The sequence below is a fragment of the Hordeum vulgare genome, chromosome 2H, assembly GCF_904849725.1.
Source record: "Hordeum vulgare subsp. vulgare chromosome 2H, MorexV3_pseudomolecules_assembly, whole genome shotgun sequence".
Classification (NCBI taxonomy): Eukaryota; Viridiplantae; Streptophyta; class Magnoliopsida; order Poales; family Poaceae; genus Hordeum; species Hordeum vulgare.
The window spans coordinates 590,643,575-590,663,842 of record NC_058519.1 but is presented as its reverse complement, the minus strand read 5'-3'; the positions used below and the strand labels follow the sequence as shown (position 1 = coordinate 590,663,842).

Genomic DNA, 20,268 nt, shown 5'->3' with positions numbered 1-20,268 from the left:
CTCAAAGGCCTTTGACCATTACATGTTTCTATACGGGCACTTAACGGTCAAAGGCCTTTGACTGGATGGAAAATGTAGGGAAGGGTATTTCTATAAGCGCACTTAACGGAAGAGGGGTATAGTTGAGCACTATTTTTATTTAGGGGTAAAGCTGAGGCCGGGCCGAAATTAGGGGGAAATATGTAAATGTCCCTTAAAACTAAGTTAGGATTATATGAGTGGTTAGTTATGCCTTTTGGGTCAACTAATGCACCTAGCACTTTCATGAGATTAATGAACGAGATTTTACGTGCTTTCATTGGACGATTTGTGGTAGTATACTTTGATGATATACTCATTTATAGTCGATCTTTGGAGGAACACTTAGATCATTTGTGTGCTATTTTTACTGCTCTACCTGATCCACGTTTGTTTGGTAACCTTGGGATGTACATCTTTTGCACCGACCGAGTATCTTTTCTTGGCTATGTTGTTACTCCAGAGGGAATTGAAGTTGATAAAGTCAAGATTGAAGCTAATCAGAGTTGGCCGCAGCCCAAAAAAGTCACACAAGTGAGGAGATTTCTTGGACTCGCCGGGTTTTATAGGCGTTTTGTGAGAGATTTCAGCAACATTGCTTCACCTCTCAATGAGCTTACAAAGAAGGATGTGCCTTACGCTTAGCGTACCGCACAAGAAGAAGCCTTCACGATTTTCAAAGATAAGTTAACAGTTACTCCAACTTCCTGATTTTAATAAGACCTTCAAGCTTGAATGTGATGCTAGTGGAATTGGATTAGGAGGTGTGTTCTTACTAGATGGTAAACCTCTTGCATACTTTTCTGAAAAATTGAGTGGGCCTAGTCTGAATTATTTACTTATGATAAGGAATTATATGCTCTTGTTCGTACTTTGGAAACATGACAACACTATTTATGGCCCAAAGAATTTATCATACATTCTGATCATGAATCTTTGAAACATATTAGAAGTCAAGAAAAACTGAACCGTAGACATGCTAAATGGGTTGAATTCATTGAGACTTTCCCGTACGTCATTAAACACAAGAACAGTAAAGAAAATGTTATTGCTCATGCATTGTCTCGTCGTTATACTATGCTTTCACAACTTGACTTTAAAATGTTTGGTTTGAAGACAATCAAATATCAATATGTGCATGATGCTGATTTTAAAGATGTGTTGTAGAATTGTAAAGAAGGGAGAACATGGAACAAGTTCATCATTAATGATGGATTTGTGTTCCATGCTAACAAGCTTTGCATTCGAGCTAGCTCTGTTCGTATTTTGTTGTTACAGGAGGCACATGGAGGAGGATTGAGGGGACGCTTTGCGTAAAGAAGACGGATGGCGTACTTGCTACACATTTCTTTTGGCCAAAGATGCGACGAGATGTTGAGCATTTTGTTGCTCATTGCACGACATGTCAAAAAGCTAAGTCAGTACTCAATCCTCATGGTTTATATATGTCTTTGCCTGTACCTAGTGTTCGTTGGGAGGATATATCTGTGGACTTTGTTTTAGGTTTACCTCGAACAAAGAAGGGGAGGGATAATATATTTGTTGTCGTGGACAGATTTTCAAAAATGTCACACTTTATGCCATGTCATAAAAGTGATGATGCTACTAATGTGGCTGATTTGTTCTTTCGTGAAAATATTCGCTTACATGGTGTGCCAAATACGATTGTTTCATATTGTGATGCTAAATTTCTTAACCATTTTTGAAGATGTTTATGGGCTAAGTTGGGGACAAAACTGCTTTTTAGTAGTACATGTCACCCCAAACTCATGGACAAACTGAAGTAGTCAATAGATCATTGTCTACTATGCTTAGGGCTGTTTTGAAAAAAATTTGAAAATGTGGGAAGAATGCTTGCCTCATATTGAATTTGCTTATAATCGTTCGCTGCATTCTACTACTAAGATGTGTCCTTTTATAGTTGTGTATGATTTCTTACCTTGTGCACCTATTGATTTGTGACCTCTTCCATCTTTGGAGAAGGTTAATTTTGATGCTAAACAACGTGCTGATTTGATATTAAAGATGCATGAGTTAACTAAGAAAAACATTGAGCGTATGAATGCTAAAAATAAACTTGTTGGAGATAAGGGTAGAAAACATGTTGTCTTTGCACCGGAAGATCTTGTTTGATTGCATTTGAGTAGGATAAGTTTCCTGATTTGCGCAAGTCAAGGCTGTTGATTGTCCTTTCAAGGTGTTAGAGAAAATAAACGATAATGCAAATAGAATTGAGCTGCCTGTAGATTTTGGGGTTAGCCCCACTTTTAACATTGCATATTTGAAACCATATTTAGGTGAGGAAGATGAGATTCCGTCGTGGACGACTTTAGTTCAAAAGGGGAGGATGATGAGGACATCAACACTATTGTTACACCCACAGCCTCAGCTGCTATACATAATGGACTGATTACTTGAGCTCGTGCACGCCAATTGAATTACCAGGTACTTTCGTTTTTTGGAAATCCTTTTAATGTTCATGAACATATGATGTTGTCTAAGTTAGATACTTTTGTTGTACTTATAAATGAAGGACCTAGCATGGACAAGAAGGATATCCGTTGGAGCGGGATCAAGTATGGAGTAGAAGGTGCACGCGCAGGAAAGAATAATGGAACTTTTACTGGTGATTTTCGTACTTTGAAGCTACCATAAAAAGAGCATGAAGGCTTGAACGAAATATTGAAGACACCACTTTATAAATTTCGTCCATAGGCTATTATAGATGTCGCGCCACCTTATTTTTGGACCAGAGCCATGTAATTTCGAAATATCACATTATAGGCTATTTTTTTTAAATGACATTCTTTTTACTGCATTTTTTTGTCTTTTTACTGTATATAAAGTACATCCATGAATTAAATTGTGATAGAGGTAAAGTTGTCTTTTTTTTTACTGCATTTGTTAAAAATGACACTTTAATTTAGAAATAGAAGATTGCCCTAAGCACACACGGCCAGATCGCCCGCGGTCCTCCAGGCTACAACTCCGCCAGCGACCCCACGTTCATGGGGTGGACGTACATTCCGGGATCGCTGAAGAGCGCCATCGCCGCCAGAGCCGACGCGGCTTTCGTCGGATGGTAGCTGTCCCAGAACATATAGTTGTCGTGGTTGGGGCAGAGCTTGGCGGAGGAGTTGCACTTGCCGGCGCCGCCGCAGCACGCCGTGTCTAGCACCGTCAGGTCTGCCGGAAATCAACGGCACATACAGGCGCTATATATTAGCATCGATCATGCCGAGACGTCAATGTCGCTGTGTGAAGGAGTAACATATACGTGAGGGTGCTGCTGACATACCGAAACCAGCTCCGCCGCCAGGCTTGAAGATCGTTTCGGCCATCGTCGCCGAGTCGCAGAGGGAGTAGTTCATGCCGGCCCGATCGCGGCTGAGGTCCTTAAGCATGGAGGCTAGCATGGGGTAGAGCTGCCTGGAGAGGTTGTTCGCCGCCCCGAAGCAGCCGAACTCGTCGGTGTCGTCGTGCTTCTTGGCGATCGCCCTCTGCGACGGGCAGCACCCCACCAGCGCCGGGCTGATGATGCTGAACTTCCTGGCCCCGGCTGCGTGCAGCTCCTGCAGGTAGCCCCTGTAGTATGCGACCAGGCTTTCCAGGAAGGCGGTGTCGTTGCGGTCAGCGGGCGGGCTGTCGGGGTCGGCGTACTCGAACAGGTCGTTGCTGCCGACGCTGATGAAGAAGAGGGATCTGGAGATGAGGTCGCCCGAGTCCTGCCCCATTGTCTTGACGGCCGACGTGAACTTCTCCACTTGGTCGGCCATGCTGAACAATTGCCCACACTGCGCGAAGAAAGCGGAGCCGGTGGCTTTGTTACAGAGTCAAATGCATGTATGGTCCTCAAACTTGGTGGCGATGTCCACAATGGTCCTCAAAGTCACAAACTGCTTCAATACGGTCCTAGAATTTGAGAATACCGCTTCAATACGGTCCTTAAACTTGACAAACTGGTCCTGTGATACGTCTCACATATGTTTCGTGTATTACACGATTTTTTTAAACTGCCTCTGATTATATTTAATTGCAAGAAAACACCTAAAGTTAAATGTGTAATGTGGTTTTCACCTATCAGTATGGGAAACAAAAAAAATCCCAATACAGAGGGTCAAACATATGGAGGTCTTCTAGTGCGGTTTGCTTAGTACACACAAGCTGACCACCATGTAATACTCTACTTGACCTAAATTATAGGGTTCTTGTGTTCCTCGTCAATCGTTTTTCTATATCTATATTTATTATATATGGCACTCCTATTGCACCACAGAAGTTTGTTTTAGTTTTTTCAAGTTCATGTTTTTATATTATTATTTTTCCATTTGGAAACAGAAATGGAAGGAAAACCTAAGTGGGAAAATTTCATGTGTATTAATAACTGTAAATATCTTCTTGGAAAATGTTACACGTGTAATAAAAATTTACAAACGTCTTTAAAAAATGTTTGTTATGCATTAAAAAAATAGCCACAAGCACGGACAATTATTGTGTATTCCATTCTATACTTAAAATACTCAATTATTAAAAAAATGACAATGTTTTATTTTGAAAAGTGTTCAATGTGTATTTAAAATTATTGTGTCATAATAATAAATTCTAGAAACGTAATAAAAGCATGTTAAGTGTGGTTTCGAAAATGTAAGAATTATTTTAAGCAATATATTGTTAGTACATGTTGACCATTATTTGAATGCATGACGAACATTTTTCAAAAACACGTTTGCAATTTTTAATGCACATGAAATACTTTTCAAAAACACTATTATAGTTTTTAGTACACATGAAACATTTCTAAAAATATGTTGATCTTTTTAAATGGACTAACACTTTGTTTAAGTTTTATGGCAAATTTAGTTTGAAATTCAGAAAATAGATATATTGAAAAGAATAAAACAAACTTGTGCGGGCCTATAGTTACGCCATATACAAAATTACATAAAACATGCTCGAAGAGGTACATAGAAAGATAACCTCTAGCTCAACAATTTACGCGAAGCAACTGATGACCTGGTGGTTAGCTTGTGTGGACTAATTGACCGATAGTCTGCAGTTCTTTAGGTTCGATCCTCCATATAGCTATTTTTTTTCTTTTCCCATACCGACATGGGCAACCCGTATTTCTGGCATTAGGCTTTTTGTAATTAAATAAATTATGAGACGGTTTTCTGAAGAAAAAATTTGTGGAGTACAAGAAATGTACTTCCTTCTGTTCATATTATTTATCTTGAGTTTGTCTAGATATGGATGTATCTAGACATATTTAGTGTTAGAACATCCGTATCTAGACAAATCCAAGACAAATATTTGGAACCGAAGGGAGTATGTGAAACGTATCTTAAGACGGGTTTGTTAAGTTTAAGGACCATATTAAAACAGTATTCTCAAGTTCTGGGACCGTACTGAAGCAGTTTCTGAGTTTAAGGATCGTTGTGGACATAGCCACCAAATTGAAGGACCATACAGTATGTACATCCAACAATTTTGGCTCAAAAAAAGACTCGAGTCACCGTGCGCACAAGTTTTTGGCCAGTTTTATTCTGTAGGCCTGACCCTCCCGATGCGAAGTTGACGCCGTTTTTCATCTGTGCGGCGATGCCCTTCGCCGGGAGGGATTGGAAAGCAGGTGGGCTCTCGTCGAATCCAAGAAACTGAGCTGGACGTCGAAACAACAAGTTGGTCACCACAATAGTCTTGCATGCATGAGTACTTTGCGTTCAGTGAAAAAACAATTAAAGACCCTTAAAATTGGCAGAGGTGAAAGAAATTCCTTATAAATAATTAGCCGTGACATTTGCTTTTACTTTTTTTTGTTTGAGCATATATAATAAAATTTAGATTAGTAAAACGTACCGAGACCGAGATTTCTATCGCCCTCCGTGATTTCATCCGTCAGATTTCGCGTTTGAATTATTTCTGGCTGCCAGATCTTCCTTTCAGTATCAATTTACCGCGACCAGGGTCACTTATCCTAGTCTTTTAAAACATTATATGCTTCCTAATTTTAAAAAGTCCACATTCAATTAAGGTTTTCAATTAAAATTGGATCATGCTTGCAAATTTTTAAGACATCGAAATTAATTGAGATCTTTAATTTAAAATTAAGTCACTCGATTTGATCGGGTCAATAATTTTTCAAAATTCTCATTTAGTTGTTTTATACTAAACACAATGCTTCTAATTTTTAAGGCCTTATAATTCATTGAGGTCTTCAATTTTGAATTAGGTTACCTGATTTTGACAGGTCAACACTTTCTCAAGGATTTTTTAATTATATGTGTTTGTTTTATTTTGAAGCTCTTTCATTCAATTGAGGTATTCAATTGTGAAATTGGTTCACGATTTCGACCGGACATATAATTTTCTATCAATCAGCAACAATCGGCCTATAAAAATATATCAATCTCGTGCACCTGTCCACCACCTAGAAAAAACAAACGTCATGGTCAAGTATTGTAGCATCAATAATATGGTGCATGTAGTCAACTACGCATAACCACACCACAAAAGCAGGGTCGTCAAATCATCACATTATAAATAAAAATAAAACACAATCCATCATCTCCCCCGCTCTTCAAACTAAATGTTCCATCAGTTTCGAAATATAAGGGTGACCAAGTTGAAAGCAAAAAAAAAAAATATTGGCACTCTCAAATATTAAAAAAATATAGAAATTAATTTCATGATATATTTCTCTATAAATTTGATAAATACTTAAAAGGTTTAACTTTTCAAGAAAGTAACACACCTTATATTTTAAATAGAGTGAGTTTTTATTTGTAAAAATCCAACAATACCAACGACGCAGCAAAGCTCGCCAACCCTTCTAGTGGGCTGCCATTGAGGAACTTTTTTGAAGTGTCATTAATTGGGCTTCACTGGCCCATTTATATAGCTATCTAACTAAAAAAGCTGAGGTGACGCTTGAAACAAGGGTGGTCTACATCCATCCAGAAATTACCCCCACCACCTCCCCCTTCCCACTCTTTCTTCCTTAGAGCATCTACAACACACTTCTTAAACACGTATTGTGTATCCGTGCAGATTGCCTGGTTAGTAACCCGTCCAGAAATCATGAGTCAATCAGATCCCTCATACTAACTCTACACGCTCGAGATGATCGGACCCCTCATATATAGCCCATATCTAGGACATATATGAATAGGCCCAAATGTGCACTAACACATTTTCCATGTCGGACCCGACCCATGCTGGACCATCCCAACCCCGCATATATTCGTCCCTATTTGTGTCTCGAACCAAATCCTAGCCACTTAATTCCGCCTAACCCCAAGCTCCTGTCTGGCGATCTCGTGCTTTCTTCAACATGGAAGGCAGCGAATCCGACTCCTAGATCTACTGATCCATCGACCGGGACATCATCCCATGTTTGGAAGAGGAGCTAACCATCCGGATAGCTCTCTGCAAGTCTTTTGAGGAAATCCCGGCTCTGTAGTCGGAGTCACCCTGCCACGAATCCATTGCGTTCACGCAAATGTAGTGTTCGGATCCGACGGCGCCGGTAGCTCGAGCCACATGACTATGGCTTCGTCGGACGCGACGACCTCAGGTTAGCACCTCGTCCCCTCGACATCGGGCTTAAAGTCGAAGGTCAGCTCCGGCATGCGTCATAGGCTCATAGCCCACCCGCTACTGAGGACCGGCGTGCACACCATGAGAGGAACACGGCGCGGCAAGCCGCAGTAGCCCTAGAAGCCAAGGATATGGAGGCGGAGTCGCGCGCCACCTTGGCAAAGGTGGACGATGCTCGTCCTTGCAAGGGACCAAAGCCAGACGGTTCGTGCCATGGCCGGATTGTCCCCAAGGAGAAGGCGGAAGCAAGTGACAAATCAGACAGTTGTGTCAGTGAGAAGATGTGGCTCAATCCATTTTGCATCTTCGACCCCTACTTCCCCGACAAAGATGACAAGGGCATGGGAAACCATGGAAAGGCCATAGCTCTCGTATTTAGAAATGCCAATTTTGATGGTCCGATGGTATGTCTGATGTAGTAAGAGTATGTAAATTTTTGATAGTCCAATGACATGCCAACCCGTAAAATTTCTTTCACATCCGTTCGTGGACACGGACGCGGGAGTCTGCCATTCAACCGTAGCCATATACGCTTTGACAATAATTAGAACCAACCGAAAGGAATTTGGACAAACACGGCCGGATTTCATATAAGCATGAAGGATTTCATACAAATTGGACACAAACGTTTACATTTTGAACATATTTTAACGAAAAAAGGTAAAACTATCTGCATGTATGGTAGCGAGGAGTTACACTCCCACGACACGAATACACTCCTCTTCCACCGCTCATCGGAGTGGAACCGTCGACCGATGCTTCATCCTGAAGGCCAGGGGGCTCATCCGCTTCCCTGGAGCCAGACAGGGGCCTTCATTGGTCTAAGATGAACAACCGGGCAGTCACCGGCTATACAAGCCGGCGTTGCGTCGGCGGTGGCCCATATGGGATACAAGCTGCAGTGGTCTTCCATGTTATACTTCCCCTCGATGTTGGCGGATGCGCCAGCAATAGACTCATCAATGTCCGTGCAGCCGGCTTCTTTCTTTGCCGGTAGGCGCGTTTACACGCGCGCCGATAGCGGACGACGCGGTCGGAGCCACGACAAGCGCGGTACAATGCAGCATCGTTGATGACAGGGGCGATGCCCGTACCGCCATGCTACCCGTCGTGCCGACCTGGAGGTATTCGTCTCTCCTCCGCGAGCTGGCTTGGAGCGACGAGTTGGTGAACCACGCATCGGCTTGGGGCTACACCTTGCTTTGTTGGGCCAAGCGTTGGAGGTGGAATAGCGATCTGCCTTACTTTTATCCACTGGGCTCGACGGGCCACCCAACCGGTTTTTATGCCTGAGAATTGCTCATCCTGCTTGCCGGGTAGCATTAGACATCAGGAGAAGGAGGAGATGGGGAGCTGACTTGGTGGTGCAACTCTTACCCAATGTCTGACCTTGTTTAAATAGATGGCGGACAAGAGGAACTTGCCCAGCGTTGCGTGTAATGCCGGCCCACTAGTGGACGGATGTATGGGTGGAGTAGGTTCCTTAACTTCCACGCGGGTTTAATGGAAGCCTTTGAATGCGGCAAGGAGGCGTGTTCAGCTAGACATACAGCGGGCGGTGCCTCGGGCCAACACGTCATTTCAATGATAGAGGCACTGAGAGGTCGTGTCAGCCTTGATCCGTCTTTAATGTGGAGCGGTGCACTCTATAGCAGCATGAATGCAGGCATCTGGCGCTGGACGAGAATACACACAGATGAGGGAGGAGGGTCTTGGGTGAGCCAAGGTAGTCAAAATAGGGCTTCAGAGTGATCCGAGATTTATCTCTGGTTTGCGGGAGATAGCATGTCTGAACCGTGCCACAGACCGATACTGGACCGTGTTGAATGACTTTCATGGTTCGAACAACACGATCCACAAGCATACATGTGATTTGCGGGTGTGAGTTAGCGATGCCCTTAGGATGCGAGTTTGCTAGATCCATAGATGCTCTTAGATTGTGAGGGAGCGGTTGGATGCTTACTTGACGAAAAAGGGTTACCCATGCTTTATATTATAAAGCAACAACCAACCGATACAACCAGATCACTCAGGACGCAGCACAAGCAAGCCCCCAGAAAAAAGAGAAGAGAAACAAATGTTGACGCCGCCAACTCAACTAAGCAAAGATGGCCGACAATCGATGCACCCTTCGGGGAAGTACCACCGCATACCTAGCACTGTGAATCCTCGCGTACCAAGAAACTCCTTCATGGAGGAATGCGACGACGACGCTGCTGTTGCCCGGACAAATACTAGAGTTTACCCCGTACGCGGATGGTAGTGGGGAAGGGGTATCACCGACGCCCCTCGGGAAGGTCCAGCGGACCCCATGGGCGCAGACGCACTGGTGGCAGACGAGCCGCCATGGATTTCTCCCGCCTCGAAACCACCAGCATCACACCAGACAATCATAAGTGCACCACCCAACATGCCACCCACCAGCCTCTGCCACCACGTTCACCGTATCAACTTCACCGTATCTCTAAGGCCACCAACATGAGACCTGAAGGGAGGACGAAGAGATAACGGGATCGAGGGCAACCACAATGCACCCGACAGGAAGGGACAACCTTCGCCGCCGCATGGAGCCGACCGGACGTAGCAATAGGGACCTGTCAGGCCACCACAACCCCGTCCGGACCTCAACAGGCCCGATCAATCCTAGCTGGCACGTTGCAGCATGCCGGCCGCAAGAGCGATCACCACCGCAGCCGCAACCGCCTTGTCGCATCAATAAGGAGTTGCGCCACTGCACCCTAAACCACCGGCCGCCCCAACCCAGATGGGCCCTGGATCTGGTCCGAGTGGGCGCTGTCGGCCAGCCGCACACCGCGCTGCCCCGCAGCCAACAGCCACGCCGCCGCGTCAAGGGCACTCGAGGCCTGCTGAACCCCGTCCCCAAGCTAGACCACCGCCAGCCAAGCAGCACCGCCGCTGGGCAGGAGCAAGCCCCGACTCTACCTCCAAGCACGCGGGGAAGGGATGTGTGCCGCCGCCGACACTACCCGGGCACGTAAGTGGCCCCTGCTAGTGACAACGAAGGGGGATGGAGGAGGATGGGGCTCGAGACAGGGTAGAGGGGGGAGGCACTCCACCGCGTGTGTGGGGGAGAGGGAGCATATGGCGAGGTTGGATGCTTACTTTGTGGCTTTCAAGTCAACAACACATAGTTACCATGCATTACTTCATAGAACCTTCACCGGTCGCGGAGATCGTTCTTGGTCTCATTTAAATTGTTTGTTTTAAGCCATTTGTTGGTGACATGTCCACGTTTTACCTAGGCTCACGAGCTTGAACCGGTTTTCTTGACACGACATCTTGATTAGTCCCATATAAGAGCATATATATCAAGTCGTTTTAGAGCATCTACAACCATGAATAGCAAAAAAATATCCCACAAACCTCCTCGAATGTGTCTGAACGTGTTCGCGGAGAGTGACCAGGCATACATTAAGTAACACTACTGCATCGAGACATGTTATACTAGATTCTCAAATTCATATAAAAACATGCAAATGAAAAAAATACGTATTATGTAGAAACCTAACTACTCCTCGTCGGAGATTTCGACCATCTTTATGTCCTTCGACGGATAAATGTGCGACAGCTGCAGCTCCGCTCCTTCTAGCGCCTTCACTGCGGCCCCCTCCGGCTCCTCCAGCTGCTCCTTTACAGCCTATTTCCACTCCGAGCTCGTCGGAGAGGCCATCGGCCCCCGCCTGTCTTTGCCGGATGAGCCTGTGGTTGGCCTTTACCTTAGCTTCCTCCCATATGGAATCCACGATAAGCCTAGACATGTCCGCCACGTCAACCCAGACCACCTCGATCCCACTCCGTCCTCACAAATATCCCCGATCCAAAAAGCGTACCTCAGTTCACTCACTCTAGCTCCGTCTCTTCTTCTCCTTCTCTAATTTATTTGATTCTAATCCAGCCCGAGGATTCAGACGACCATGTCGAGTTACGGCTACCACTCCGACTCTGACATCGATGCCAACGAGGAGCTGGCCCTCCCCATTGCCCTCGAGTGGTCCAAGATGGACTTGGGGCCAGTTCCGGATCTGTCATCTCGCCTCTCCCCCTTTGGCACAACGGACGGTGGCACTGGCCCCTCCCGGCCCGCGTGCAGCACCACAAGGATTGTGCAGTCTATGGCTCCCCCACACCATCCCCTACCCCATCGGTTGCTGCTCCCCCACGTGTGCAGCGTTGGGTGCCTTTGCATGCCTAGTCTGCTTGCACGCACATGCCGAAATCAGAGGTGCGCGCCACACGCCATGAGAGGCACCGGGCAAGGGAGAGGGACGCGTCGGAGAAATTTATGTGCCGCCACGGGCTTTCGGCAGAGCTCGGCAAGGACAAGCGGCTCCTCGCTTGGGTCTACCGCCGATCGCTTACGACGACGATGGAGATGGACGCTTGTCGGCTCTACTGCAATAATGCCAAGGCGCTCCGGACATGCCATTGAGCAGTCCAAGCTCGAGGTGGCGGAGGCAGCGGTGGAGGCCCCTCGGCTAAGGAAGTTCAAACGGCAGCATAACACGGTCGTCCAACGGCTGTAAGGGATCATCCTCCTTTTCGACTCCTCTCACGACGGCGACAATGACCACGACACCTTGTCCAACGACTTGGATGATCGTCTACCAGTTGCCGACGACTACAGATGTCTCGTTGGCCGTAAGGGGAAATGTGTGGTGAGGAACTGGTGAAAATCCATCTTCTCCACTTTAATTACAAGTTTTTAGAATGTACTTTAAACTTGTCCGTCGTTCATGTGTATTATGTGAACTTTGACGATCTTTTGAAGATCCGTTGGTGTTTTTTTTGTGAAGGATTATGCATTTCTATGTCTGTTTCATGATCTAAGTAGTTTTATCGACGTTGCATGGTTTAGTACGACTGTAAAGGGTCGGATATGAGATACATGGATATGAACAACACGATTTGAGAAATGATGAGTCAATGTGTGCGACGCGTCCGATGACGTTTGATGGATAGGATTTACCAAGTCCGGTTATAGATGCTCTAAAGATTAAGGGTTTGTGTGGCTACAAATATACAAAGAGAATGGGAATTTATATGTGAGAGCATTTGTTGGGGATTAGACATGGGCGGATAATTTTTAGTCTCGATCCCATGTTTGAGTTGTGAAAATTAGTGAAAAGAATTGAAGAGAAAGTAACATCCCACTAAAATTAACACGGTGAGGATAGGGAAGAGATGCGTGGTAATTGGTCTCCTTAATTTCCTTTCTCCTTCCCACCTCAACTCCCTACTCCCCCAGCCATACAATGAGTTATATGTCTCTTACCTCTTAAACTCTCATTCCCTACCGCTAAAGCCCCAACCAAAGCATATGACGCACTCTCGTAAAATTGTCCGCTCATGTTTTTTTTCTTCCTTCCTATTTGCTGCTCATTTGACCTTTGCCCACTTAGAGCATCTCTAACAAATGCCTTATCTTATATCCAGTTTTTGTGTTATAGGGCACCAAATTTTTTTTTCTGCTTTTTCAAGTGCCCTATTTTAGGGCACACATTTTCCAACAGATGCTCTATTTTAAACACATTCGATCAACATTCAAATATTTTTTCAAACTCAGTTTCAAACTTAAGAATTACAAACCATCGTTCGAACTCGATTTCATACCCTAAACTTGATTTCATAAACCTAAACTCGATTGTAAATAATCTAAACTCGATTTGAACTCAAGTTCACAACGTCACCAATCAAACTCATCCGACAAATCGGATGATCCGTCCGATGTCCACTCGAAGGAGGAGGAGCTCAACTCGATCACCATCTTCATCGTTGATGGTCCATCCTCGCCGAGCTACTTTTTCTTCTCCATCTCACGCTTCCAGAAGAACTCACGCTGGTACTGCACGTACTCGGGATGCTCCCGAGCAAACCAAGCCATTGCCTCGTTGTCGGTCTCAATCACCCTCGCCGACTCCTCCTTCTTCTTCACCAACCTGGTCTTCACCCGGTTCTTCATCGGGGGCCCGACAAAGATGGCGTCATGCAGGGAGGTGATGTCCGGGAAGTTGAGCTCCTCCCGGGGAACGCTGAGCCACCACCAGACGACGTCGTATGCCCAAGCAGCCAAATCGGCGGTGTCGAAGGTGCCGAGATAGTAGCGCACGCTCTCGAGCTGCAGCTTCGTGCTCCACCGGCCCGACGGCCTCACCCGCACGCCCTTGTAGCCAGAGCTCGCCTTCATCTTCTTTGGCGGCGCCATGGCGGAGGTGACGACTAGTGTTTCCGTGCGGGGGGTAGGGAGCAGCGGCGGATGGGGGCGGAGCACGGGAGGAGGCTAGGGAGCACGAGAGCGGCGACGGCGGACCCGGTTTGGGAGGAGGGGAGCTCGGGAGCGGCGGTGGCGGCGGATGGGATTTGGCGTGGTGGCAGGTGCGGACGACGATGGGGACGCGATTGGGGGGCGGCGATGCGTCGGAGGATGGCCGGATGTGAGCGGCGGCAGCGGATTTGGCCAGTTGGGGTGGTGATGGTAGGTGGAGAGCGGGAGGAGGAAGGGCGGTTGGGCGCGCGCGGGGAGAAATGGAAAGGATAGGGCACGTCTCCGCGCGGTCCTCTCTGCCCCAACTAAAGGGCACGGTGGGGCAAAATTTAGGGCTGTCCCATTTTAGGTCACCGCTTAGGGCACCTGTTGGAGCTGTGTTTTTGTCCATCGATGCCCTAAAAACGAATTTTTAGGCACGAAGACTAAAATAGAACATCTGTTGAAGATGCTCTTATATAGTCATTTTCACAACCAATTATAAAATAAGCACAGCCAACACATCTCATCAACTGCAAACCGATCCGAGCTATGATTATTTGTTTTGGGGATTATGTTCAGACAATTTGAGTTTTTTCTTAGTTGCCAAATTTGTTGGACGTGTTACAATATCTCCTTGGTTTTGTAACTATCAATTGATTTGTGTTCCACAGTAAATAGAAGGATATTGTTATTAGAGCTTAGAGATCTGATGCTTTTTAGGAGTTTATTTGGAGCTCTTTTGTGCAAATTAAAAGGATTTGCTTGTATTTTTGCGTTCCTGTGAGATCCTGAGGGTTGTGTTGTACTCCCTCTGTAAACTAATATAAGAGCATTTAGATCACTAAAGTAGTTATCTAACCGTTCTTATATTAGTTTACAGAGGGAGTAATAATTTTGTTATATGAATTCCAGGTAGGCCTCCCCGTTGTTCAAAAAATATGGCACCTAGAATATGTATAAAGTTGAACATTATCTGCACTATGATTTGGCCATAGTCATGTAATTATTTGCTTCCGGTCCTCGACCACCGCGGTCAGGCTTGTAACTAGGGTTTGAGGTGGAAGAATGGAAGGAAGGTTAGGGGTAAAACTTGTCCTTGCCTCGAGCAATAATGGAGTTGTTGTTACCGTCGCAAGAGCTTCTAAGAGCATCTTCATCTACGTCCACAACAGGCCCTTCAAAACCATTTTTTAACATCGGCACGAAAAAAATGATCCAGTCGCGTTTATAGGAGCCTGTTTTTCATCGGCTAGGAGAGAAATTTGCATCGATCGTTCCAAGCCGAACCCAGCGAGCTGGGGGTGTCCGGGGATCGGGGGAAACTTTTTTGGCGCGAAATGTGTGTGGATCTGCCCTCTCAGTGACTACGCGCGTTCGTCCTCCTCATCGCCTCGTTTCCTGCGGGAATCAATGCGAAGGCTGCGCCGCCGGTCAGCCTTCCATTGATTCTTCACGGGCGGTGCAGTGAAGGCGCGGCGACGCGCGTCCTAACAACGCACGTCCCGTCCACTCCCGCCCCACGTGCCGCCCACCCGCGGCTATATAAGCCGCCCCTCCCCTCATCGGTGATCACACACCTCTCTCGCCAGATCCTCGCCGCCGCCGCCTTCTCCTCTTTTCGCCCCTTTCGTCACCTGCACCTTCTCTCCCTCTCTCTACCAATGGCCGAGCGGCCCCGGTGATGGAACGACGTCCAATGGCTTCGGCCGCCGTCACCTGCACGAGTAGGAGGCCCGCCTCCTCTACGAGGCGGATTACCCGATGCCACCAGACATGCAGATGTCGGACTCGTGAAGGCTGATCGCCAGTGAAGTTCTGATGCCACCGCCGCCCTCTCGAGGTGACCGGCATGCGGTCGCGCTCATCCTGCTAAGGATTTAGATACACCATCCGAACCTGCATCTGATTCTATGTGACATACGGGCCATCATGCTAAGGCTATAGATTGTCCATGACGGAAAAGGTAGTACTCAAATCGTATGTACGAGGTTCCACCTTTTTTTAAGTCTGCTTCACCTGATTGAAAGGCCTTTTTCACATTGAAAGGAAAAAAAGTTAGAGCATCTACAACTAGATCCTTTAAACCCTTTTCAAATGTCCGGGAAGCCCGTTTGTTCATTGACCCGTCACAAAAAATCAATTCTATCGGACTTTCATATTTATCTTAAATATAAGGATGATATAAGGTCTCGCGGACGCGTCCGGACACGTCAAGTCAATTCGCCATGTAGGACGCGACTTTATCGTGGACCATCTTTTTTATTCATTTTTTTCTTATTTTTCTTTTCTACCAATCATTTACGGGTGACCGGATATATAAAAAAAATATAAAAGATATGACGACGCAGATGAAAAAGTAAGGATTTAAAATAAACACGGCTGATCACTCACCGGTCGTGTTGACGGGAGTTTGAGGAGCTGGATTTACAAGTTCCGGCTCTTAACTAAACGTATTTGGCCCCTAGTGCCAAGGTCGTCACCCCGTGACTCAAAGGACAGCAGCTTTCAGTTTCATTGGATCGTTACTCGCACCATAACATAGATTTTCCACGTGTGCGTTGAACTCCTCTAAAAGCATCTTCAACATCCGCGTTAAAATAGCGACGCGCTGCAAAATTCATCGTTTTAACACGCGCAATAGCAAAAGGTGCTACAACGATCGCACGATAAACACGCGCGCGGCATATAGAGTGCAGCGCGCGGTTCGAATCATCATCGCGCGCTGTTTATTTAGTGCGTCCGCTTCCGCGCGCTGCACACTCGAGCGCTCGCACCGCACTCTCTCTACGCGCCACCTTCGCCCCGTCGCGCGCCGCCGCCGGCAAACTGACCCGATGGACGCCTCCGCCGGCACCCCCTTCACCCCTTCCTACACACGCGACTCCTCCGCTGCGGCGGCCGCCGCCGCCGCAAACCCTAGCGCGGGGAGCTTTGGCTTCGCCTCCGTCGGCGCTCCTCCAAGCACCGGCGTCGCGCGCAGCCTTTTCATGCCGCCACGGATGACCTCGGCGGCGGGTGGCCTCGCGCCGGCGCCCGCCGTGAACCCACGTGCCCCCCTCTCAAAGCTCCCAAATGCGGCACGAGCGAAGAAGGGCAAGATTTCCGCGAAGAAGAACAAGGCGGCGGACGGCTCCGGCTCCTCCAAGCCGTCGAGGAAGAGACTTGCAGGGCGTGCGACGGCCGCGACGGCTACCGAAGCGCCGACGATCTCACTTGTTGAGCCGGCGGCCGACGCGCAAAAGGTGTTCGAGGAAATGCACCAAAGGTAAAAAATTCGCCAACTTTTTGTTGTTGTTATTTTTTGAATGCATACATATAGATAGCTCATTTGCTTCGTTGTATATCCTTTCTAGTGTCAACGATGAGGCATATATGTCAACTATGGATGTTGGCTTCAACAAGTCTCATTGGTTTCAAACTAATGACATGCATTTCGATTACCATGAGTTCGAGGTGGACGAGGATGGTGAGGGCATTGTCGACGCACCAAAAGGAAGAGGAGGCAACTATACCAACGATGAAGACATATTGCTATGCAATACTTGGTTGCAAGTGTCGAGGGATCCATCAATTGGAGGTGATCAAAGTAAAGATTCATATTGGAACCAGATGAAGAAGCACTTTGATCTACACAACAATAGTGGAATTGACCGCTCGACACGATCTCTTCGCTCCCGGTGGTCGAAAATCAACCGAGATTGTCAAAAGTGGGCGGCCTCACAAAAGGCGGTTGACAAGTTGAACTCAAGTGGACTAATGATATAGATAGGGTAAGTGCCATTTCATCCATGTTCATCATGCTTGTTCTTGGTGTTTGTAGTGCTAACTTGTTTTGTTTTTTTGTAGTCCAATATTGCACAAAACTTGTTCAAAGGAAAGGAGAAGAAGACCAAGAAAAGGAACATCAAGAAGGGAGACCATTTACCTTGCCTCATTGCTATGAAGAATTGAAGGATGATGAGAAATGGAAGAAGCGTGACGGCATCGATGATGTTGATGAGAGCAACAAACGCAAGCGAACAATTGTGTTGGATCATGATGATGAGGAGGCATCAAATGATGACGGCAAGAGAAGCCCTACACCAAACTCGGTCTCATACTCGAAGCCAAAACAACCGGATGGGTGCAAGAAAGATGCAAAAGAAAAGAAGAAGATGAAAGGGGACGATGAGATCAAAAATGCTATGGAAGCTATTGTGAAGGCAAAAAAGAAGCGAAGGAGGTGAGGAAGAGGGCAAGGACCCAAGATGCCGCGACCGAGGAGAGGAGGGTAGCGTCCGAGGAGAGGAAGGCGACATTGGAGGAGAGGAAGGTGGCCATGGAGGAGCGATATGATCTAGGTTGTTGGAATGGGAGAAGTACTTGTTCTTCTTGGACACATCTACTCTCAATGAGGCGCAAAAGGAGTATATCAATCTTACCCGTGAAGAGGTCTTGATCCAAAAAAGAACCATGCTTCACGGCATGGGTGGCGGTGGTATTGACGGCATGGGTGGCGGTGGCATAGGCGGCATGGGTGCCATGGGTGGCTTTGGAGCACCTCCGGGCGGCATGGGCGGCATGGGTGGCGGTGTCATGGGCGGCATGGATGGCTTTGGAGCACCTCCGGGGGGCATTGGCGGCATGAGTTTTGCGTCTCTCATGGGAGGCATGGGAGCACCTCCTGGCGCCATGGGCGGCATGTCTTTCGGTGTGCCAACACCTTCGCATGATCTTGCCAACACCACGCGCGACCATGAAGAGGAGGAGGAAGAATCCGCTTCGGATGATGAATCGGAGGAAGAGGAAAACGAAGAGAAAGATGAAGATGAAGATGAAGACGAGGACGAGGCTTGATGTGGGCATGAATTTGAACTAGTGGCCATGAACTTGGTTGAATGATTTTGTGAGCATGAATTTGGTTGGATGATCTTGTGGGCATAAACTTTTTATGTCATCATAAATTTGTTTGTGTGATTTAAATTATGCCATGTCTTTGTTTTGATGTTTGAAATTCATTTTGTGTTTAAAATGGGTCAAAAATGCAATATATGGCAAGCGTCGGCTGCTCGCACGCTGCATTTTAGCGCCTGCTGAAGCTACGCGCGGATGCTGCATTTTAGCGCATCGGCGGAAGCCAGCGTTGGCTCGTCGCGTCACAATAGACAAACGACGCGATGCAAACTGTTGTTTAGCACCTCACGGGTAGCGCGGCTGTTGAAAGAAAAAGAGCAAGTACGTAGTTAAGATGCCAAAACTGAAGGGGGAAGAAAATTTTGACGGCACCTAGCTGGTCAGCAAGGTTGAAGCCATTGCTGAAGCGGCCGGTGGGCTCCTGGGAGGGGTAGTCGACGCCGTACTGCGGGTAGTTGGCCCTGCATGCGGGCGTGCAGTCCGGCAGGAGGTTGTTGTTGCCGACGTCCACCGTGGAGTCCCCGAACACGAACATGGCCGGCACGAGCCGCTCCGGAGCGGGTCCGGGGGCGAGGCCGAGAGCGGGGCCGGGGGCGGGGGCTTCGCCGGCGCCGGCGCCTCGCAGCGCGAGCTCGAGCACGCACAGCGCGACGAGCGCGAGCGGCCCGCCATGGCCGGCCATTGGGTCGATGGAGCTCCGGTTACCTCGCGCTCTGCCGCACGCACGGCCTCTCCCGGCTTCCTCGATGGTGTCCGGTCTATGGTATGGTATGGTATGGTATGAGCGGTCATCAGAACGTGGCATTAGGCATGCCTATATATATACGCTCGTGCGCGGAATGGCACGACTATTATAAGCAAATGAGCTGCGACAATTGGCTACCCGCCGGCGGTATCTTCTAACCCTTCGCCGCGGTAAGCGATCGATGTGACGGGATGTGCATTTCGTTGCGTAGCGCAGGCAGAAGCGGCTATCCCTGTGCCATGCCATGCCATGCCAGCGTGTGTTTCTCGGTCGTGCCTACACCAAACAGGTGGAGCTTTGCGGTGGCAGGCCGCCACTGGCCGCGAGCGAGCGACGCTCAACTTAGACGTAGCAGTGCTTCATATGCCAGGGCGTTCATGGTGGTGCAGACAAGAAATTCCGAGGCTTGGATTTTCAGTCCGCGCGCGGTTGCAAGCTGGTGGCCTGTTCTGCTTTGGAAGACGACTGCGTGGATACGTACAAAGTGAATCGAGTCCGAGACGCGACGTCCCCCAAAAGATGGCCAAGGAGCGCATGGAACGTATCAGCGCCGAACGGGACGTGGCTTGATGAGGGGCGCTGGGAATGTATCGGCGCTCGCTATGTCGTCGAGGGCCGGGCAAACACTTTGTTGTTTACTCCTAGCGTATCTGCGTGTAGAATATTGAGGGTAATACTCAGTTACGTGACTGCCTTCGTCAGGGAGGTACAATGGGCATTTCTCGCGCATAAACAACAAGATGTGAATGTT

General features: G+C 47.5%; 1 protein-coding gene across 1 annotated transcript; it reads right to left on the bottom strand.

The window, feature by feature from the left end:
* Window positions 1–2,909: 2,909 nt before the first annotated feature.
* On the bottom strand, window positions 2,910–19,454 carry LOC123430662 (GDSL esterase/lipase At4g16230-like). Its single transcript, XM_045114512.1, has 5 exons — window positions 19,374–19,454; window positions 19,145–19,322; window positions 5,541–5,677; window positions 3,317–3,812; window positions 2,910–3,204 (listed from the first exon to the last, which is right to left on the bottom strand). Exons 1-5 carry the CDS (start codon window positions 19,452–19,454, stop codon window positions 2,999–3,001), a joined length of 1,098 nt encoding a protein of 365 aa, XP_044970447.1. The 3' UTR covers window positions 2,910–2,998.
* Window positions 19,455–20,268: the final 814 nt, after the last annotated feature.